Source organism: Capra hircus, chromosome 29 (genome assembly GCF_001704415.2).
Source record: "Capra hircus breed San Clemente chromosome 29, ASM170441v1, whole genome shotgun sequence".
Lineage (NCBI taxonomy): Eukaryota > Metazoa > Chordata > Mammalia > Artiodactyla > Bovidae > Capra > Capra hircus.
The window spans coordinates 44,864,835-44,871,082 of NC_030836.1; the positions used below are offsets into that span (position 1 = coordinate 44,864,835).

Below are 6,248 nucleotides of genomic sequence, written 5' to 3' on the forward strand. Positions count from 1 at the left end.
GGGGCTTCAGACAGCCTCAACCCTAGCCCTGGCCCTTCAGGAGAATACACTCGGACACCTGGGTCCCTGCACCCCCTTTCAGGCCTTCCTAAAGCAGCGCCTGCCTCTGGGCTGAGCTGCTGCCAGCAGCGGCCCCCCTCCGCAGCCTCCGTTTCCCCCCTCCCCCCTCCAGCACCCCTCCCGCTCTCGCTCTACGTCACGGGATGACGTCGGAAGCCTGGGAGGGAGGAGGAGCGCGCTCCCCCCTACCTCAGCCAGCCGCTCCCGCTGCAGCTTGCTTAGCCCAGCCTCCCGCCCCCCCTTTCTCTAAAGCGAGCCCCCCACGCCTGACGGGAGCTATATAAGGCGGAACCAGGCAGGCGAAAGGGGCAGCGCAACCGAGCGGAGCCCAGGAGAGGAGAGACAGAGAGAGAAGGAGCCTGAGCGAGAGACGGGAAAGCAAGGAGGAGGAAGCCACCGGTGCGTCGGGACAGAAACGCAGGTGTTCGGAGAGCCCGAGCTGGAGCTCCGCAGCCGCTAGTCATGTACCGCTCCACCAAGGGCGCCTCCAAGGCGCGCCGCGACCAGATCAACGCTGAGATCCGGAACCTCAAGGAGCTGCTGCCGCTGGCCGAAGCGGACAAGGTCCGGCTGTCCTACCTGCACATTATGAGTCTTGCCTGCATCTACACTCGCAAGGGAGTCTTCTTCGCTGGAGGTGAGCAAACCGGGGCTGAGACTCGAGCTGGGAAGCCTCAGAGAGAAGGAAGCTGAGGGAACCCGCTGGGACTGCCGCGGGTCTAGGGAAGCGTGTCTGCGATCTGAGGGTGAGAAAGAACTTGGAGAACTCAGGACTTCCTACTTTGCTTCCTGAGTTCTGTCCAAACCTCACCTTAGTACTGAATAAATGTTAGAGAGCCTGGATAGTGTCCCTAGAGCCAGACTTACGGGAGCAGGAGAGCCAGGACAGAACGGTCCCAGTTCTCACCGGCGCGGAAGCGCTCCGGGAGCCAGGGGAGGGGAGCTTGGGAAGTTGCAGGGACGGAGGCAAAGCCTGGGGTAGCACACCCTCTGCTCGCTACCATGGATGGGCTCATCTGCAGCCGGTGAAGCGCTGTCCACGGTGCTGACAGCATCACCGGGTTGCAATGCTCTGCCCGCGGTGCTGAACGTTCGGTTGGCATTAGAGCGCTGTCCGTGGTCCTGAAACACAGACCCGCCAAACCCTCAGCCCCGACTTAAAAGTCGAAGGGCTCGCTAGCTGGAGAGATCCAGCAACAGGTTCCCCGGGCAAGAGCTGTGGGCAGTAGGTCAACAGGTGTGTGCAGAAGCAGGTCCACGAGAAACTCGATCCAAAAGTCTCTCACTTCTGCTTTGCTTCCTAGTCTTACTCCCGATTCACTCTGTCTTCTCACTCTTCAGGCACTCCTCTGGCGGGCTCCACAGGGCTTCTCTCAGCTCAAGAGCTTGAAGACATAGTGGCGGCACTACCTGGATTTCTGCTTGTGTTCACAGCAGAGGGGAAGCTGCTATATCTGTCTGAGAGTGTGAGCGAGCATCTGGGCCACTCCATGGTGAGTGCTGAGGATCCTTTCAGCTTGGACTGCAGTGCAGATGGGGACACGAGGAGTTTTCCCGTCCTGAGAGTCTGAGGATTACTGGGGAGGGGGAGTTTTACCCTACAAGATGCTCTATGCCAAAGATTGGCTTTTGTTGCCTTCACTAATGGTCATCTCTCCTTTAACTTTCTCCAGGTGGACCTGGTTGCCCAGGGTGACAGTATCTATGACATCATTGATCCAGCTGACCACCTAACTGTGCGCCAGCAACTTGCCCTGCCCTCTGCCCTGGATACTGGTGAGAACACCCTTCTTTCTCAATTCAATATCCATCCTGCTGCCCTGCTCCTTCCCATTTTTGTCCTCAGCCATTCACCTCCTCACTAGTTTTTCTTTCACTCACCCAGACCGCCTCTTCCGCTGTCGCTTCAACACCTCCAAGTCCCTCAGGCGCCAGAGTGCAGGCAACAAACTGGTGCTTATTCGAGGTCGATTCCACGCTCACCCACCTGGGGCCTACTGGGCAGGAAATCCTGTGTTCACAGCTTTCTGTGCTCCACTGGAGACAAGACCCCGCCCCGGCCCTGGCCCTGGCCCTGGTCCTGGCCCAGCCTCACTCTTCCTCGCCATGTTCCAGAGTCGTCATGCTAAGGACCTGGCCCTTCTGGATATCTCAGAGAGGTAAGCCCAGAGTATTCAGGCCCCAGAAGAAAAGCAGGTCAGAATGAGGGGACCCTAGCTTCTGGAGTCAGGGGCAGGGAGAATGAAATCTAAGGGTGTAGAAGACCTGGGAATGGGGGAGGGAGATGCCTGGGTATCATGCAGGGAAAACAGAAAGCTGATCTCATCCTTTTCACCTTCCCAGTGTCCTAATCTACCTGGGCTTTGAGCGCAGTGAGCTGCTCTGTAAATCATGGTATGGATTACTACACCCTGAGGACCTGGGCCACGCTTCTGCTCAACACTACCGCTTGTGTGAGTGTCCAGAGAGGCTGAGAAAAAGGCAGGGAGTGGGGAAGGGCATGGGAACTCTGACCAAGAAGGGCTGTGACCAAGATTGAAGTTGGGGAGATACCAGGGGCTCACAATTTTGAAAGCCATAGGGTGAGCATTACGATAAGGAGTCAAGGTGAGAATAGAATCAGAACTAGGGGACTCTGAGTGGTGAGGTCAAAATGGGGAGTTGAATGGTACAGGTGATGGCAGTCAGAAAAGAAGGTGTTATGGATACCCTACTTCAGTGGAGAAGTCAGTCAGCAAGTGGGGAGCTTGGGTGGTGCTGTCTGATGGTTGTTCTAACTCTGCATCTCTTCTTTCCCCTCAGTGGCTGAAAGTGGAGATATTCAGGCAGAGATGGTGGTGAGACTGCTGGCTAAGCCTGGAGGCTGGGCATGGATTTACTGCCTTTTATATTCAGAAGGTCCAGAGGGCCCCATTACTGCCAATAACTACCCAATCAGGTGAGCTGCAAGGCAGGGGCCTGGGAGGCAGCCAAGGTGGAGGAAGAGATACAAATCAGAGAACTCTAGGAATGGACACCAGACCCTTACCAGCTGCCTCTTCTTTCCTCTCCAGTGACATGGAAGCCTGGAGCCTCCGCCAGCAGTTGAACTCTGAAGAAACCCAGGCAGCCTATGTCCTGGGCACCCCGACCATGTTGCCCTCATTCCCGGAGAACATCCTCTCCCAGGAGCAGTGCTCCAGCCCTAATCCACTCTTCACCATGGGGCCTCCCAGAAGCACCAGTTTCCCCAGTGCTCCTGAGCTAGGTGCTGTCTCAACATCAGAAGAGCTTCCCCGAGCACCCAAAGACCTTGGCTTCAGTTACCTGACATTCCCATCAGGCCCTCAGCCTTCTCTTCAAGCAGACCTGAGCAAGGACCTCGTGTGCACGCCACCCTACACACCCCACCAGCCAGGAGGCTGTGCCTTCCTCTTCAGCCTCCATGAGCCCTTCCAGACCCACATGCCCGCTCCATCCAGCTCTCTACAAGAACAGCTGACTCCAAGCACCGTGACCTTCTCTGATCAGTTGACGCCCAACAGTGCAACTTTCCCAGATCCACTGACTAGCCCACTACAAGGACAACTGACTGAAACCTCAGCCAGAAGCTATGAAGATCCTTGCACCTCCACCTTCCCAGACCAGCTGCTTCCCAGCACTGCCACCTTCCCAGAGCCTCTGAGCAGCCCTGCCCAGGAGCAGCTAACTTCTCCCGGCACATCATTCCAAGCACACCTGAACAGCCCCAGGCAAACTTTCCCAGAACAACTGAGCCCCAATTCCAGCAAGACTTACTTCGCCCAGGAGGGATGCAGTTTTCTCTATGAGAAGTTGCCCCCAAGTCCTAGCAGCCCTGGTAATGGGGATTGCACACTCCTGGCCCTAGCCCAGCTCCGGGGTCCCCTCTCTGTGGATGTGCCCCTGGTGCCCGAAGGCCTGCTTACACCTGAGGCCTCACCAGTCAAGCAGAGTTTTTTCCACTATTCTGAGAAGGAGCAGAGTGAGATAGACCGTCTCATTCAGCAGATCAGCCAGTTGGCTCAGGGCATGGACCGACCCTTCTCGGCTGAGGCTGGCACGGGTGGGCTGGAACCACTTGGGGGGCTGGAGCCCCTGGACTCTAACCTTTCCCTGTCGGGGGCTGGTCCCCCTGTGCTCAGCCTGGAACTGAAACCCTGGAAATGCCAGGATCTGGATTTCCTGACTGACCCTGATCTGTTCCTGGAAGAGACGCCCGTGGAAGACATCTTCATGGATCTCTCTACCCCAGACCCCAATGGGGAATGGGAGTCTGAGGATCCCGAGGCAGCGGTCCCTGGAGGGGCCTCATCGCCTTGCAACAACCTGTCCCCAGAAGACCGCAGCTTCCTGGAGGACCTGGCCACATATGAAACCGCCTTTGAGACAGGTGTCTCAGCATTCCCCTACGATGGGTTTACTGATGAGTTGCATCAACTCCAGAGCCAAGTTCAAGACAGCTTCCATAAAGGTGAGTCCAGCCAAAATGTTCAAGAACTCAAGTTCCTGTCTTGCCAACAAGGCGCTGGGTGGAGCTAGACAAGTAAATTCCCCTCTCTGCACCTCAGTTTTATTAGATATTTATTATTCTAGTTGTTAGGATAACTTCACTTGCTGTGTAGAGCAAGTACTAATGGAAAATAATATGGAAGTTCTGGATAAGTAGGTCTTGAGGGCAAAGGTTAGGGTGTGGGATAAAATAGAAAAGAATCTTGAATAATAGTTGGTGCTTCCTAACTCTATGAGGGACCTAGGTCTGCTATTCCAACCCATTTTACAAATGAAGATAATCAAGGTCCCAGAGTTAAAGAAACTTGCTTAGGGTTACACAACAAATTGATGGAAGAAGGATTAGAACTCTTCTTAGCATTCTTTGTCCCCTAAAGGGAATACAGAGTGAGACTTGAGAGGAGTTTGAGAAAGACAATGGGACTCAGCCCTTGGCCCCATGAGAGAGTCCTTGCTATGGCTCCATCCTTTCCAAACAACAGCCATAGTTTCACTCCATTCATCCAAACTGCTCCTTTATCTGCTGAGCCCCTGGGGATCAGTCATGGGATCAACATATTTGAAGCGCATCCCATGTGCCAATAGTACATCACACCCTCAGCCTATCTTTCCTAATAAGCCTAACTGACTGTACGTCTCTCTCTCTCTCTCTGCAGATGGAAGTGGAGGGGAACCAACGTTTTGAATAAGTCTGTGACTTAACGTCGTCAAGTATGGCATATTGTCATCAAGACGTGGAGCCGTTCTCCACCCCCCCGGGATTGTTGGGGGGATTCTGGGGGCCAGAGGGGGATAGATCTGATTCCCCAGGCCCTGCAGGATTTGGGGGGGGGAGGTGGGAGGACAAGGGAGGGGAGCTTCTTTTTAAAATTTAGAGACATCAAACGATCCCAGTTTCCATTTCAATCTGTATTCACTCGTAGTGAGTTTCCTTGAATGGGATTTCAAGCGGAGAATGGGGGAGTCTCACTTCCCCCGCCCCGCGCTGCCCCATGGGCCTGGGCCAGTTCTCCACTCCTGGGGGCCAAGTCACCCCTGGGTCTTGGTGGGGGAAAGGCAGTGCCCATCCGGGCCAGCCTGTGCCCTGAGGGGCTCTTGACACCCACGTAGAATTCTCTACACACCAGTAACGGGATTTCAATTCCGATGGACTCTGCCGCCCTGGCGGCCCTTCTTGTGACTTTTGCGCCCCGCGCCTGGGGTGGGGGGCGCGAAGAGACGCTACGTTCCTTTCCGATGGAGGAAGGCAGACCTGCCGCCGTCACACGTGTGCTTGCACGAGTGCGTGTACCTGGTGCGGGACTCACCCGGCTGCCCGACTGCCTGGGCCTGCCCAGGTGGCCAACTCGTGGTGCTGCGGTGACTTTGTAGCCAACTTTATAATAAAGTCCAGTTTGCCTTTTTGGTACCCCTGGTGTCGAGCTCTTCTGTGAAAGGGGTAGGGTGGGGATTCAAGAAGGTTGAGAGGCCCCGACAGGAGCCTAGGGGTCAGGAGGGAAACTTTAGATGCGCTGACAGCCCTGGTATTTCTTTGTTCACTCATGTACTCATTCACTCATGTACTCATTCATTCATGCAACACCTAAGTGTTCTACGTGTGGTCCACCCTGTGCTAAGAGCTGGGAGCCAAAACAGATGCTACGTCTTAGCTTCAAGATGCTTTGGCATCCAGTGCTAGA

The 6,248-nt window shown here is 55.2% G+C and overlaps 1 protein-coding gene across 1 annotated transcript; it reads left to right on the top strand.

Annotated features, from left to right (window-relative positions):
• On the top strand, window positions 410-6,005 carry NPAS4 (neuronal PAS domain protein 4). The gene is made up of 8 exons (XM_005699921.2): window positions 410-697; window positions 1,402-1,553; window positions 1,734-1,836; window positions 1,946-2,219; window positions 2,404-2,513; window positions 2,863-2,998; window positions 3,114-4,531; window positions 5,226-6,005. The coding sequence occupies exons 1-8, from the start codon at window positions 523-525 to the stop codon at window positions 5,252-5,254; spliced, it is 2,397 nt and encodes a 798-aa protein (XP_005699978.1). The 5' UTR covers window positions 410-522; the 3' UTR covers window positions 5,255-6,005.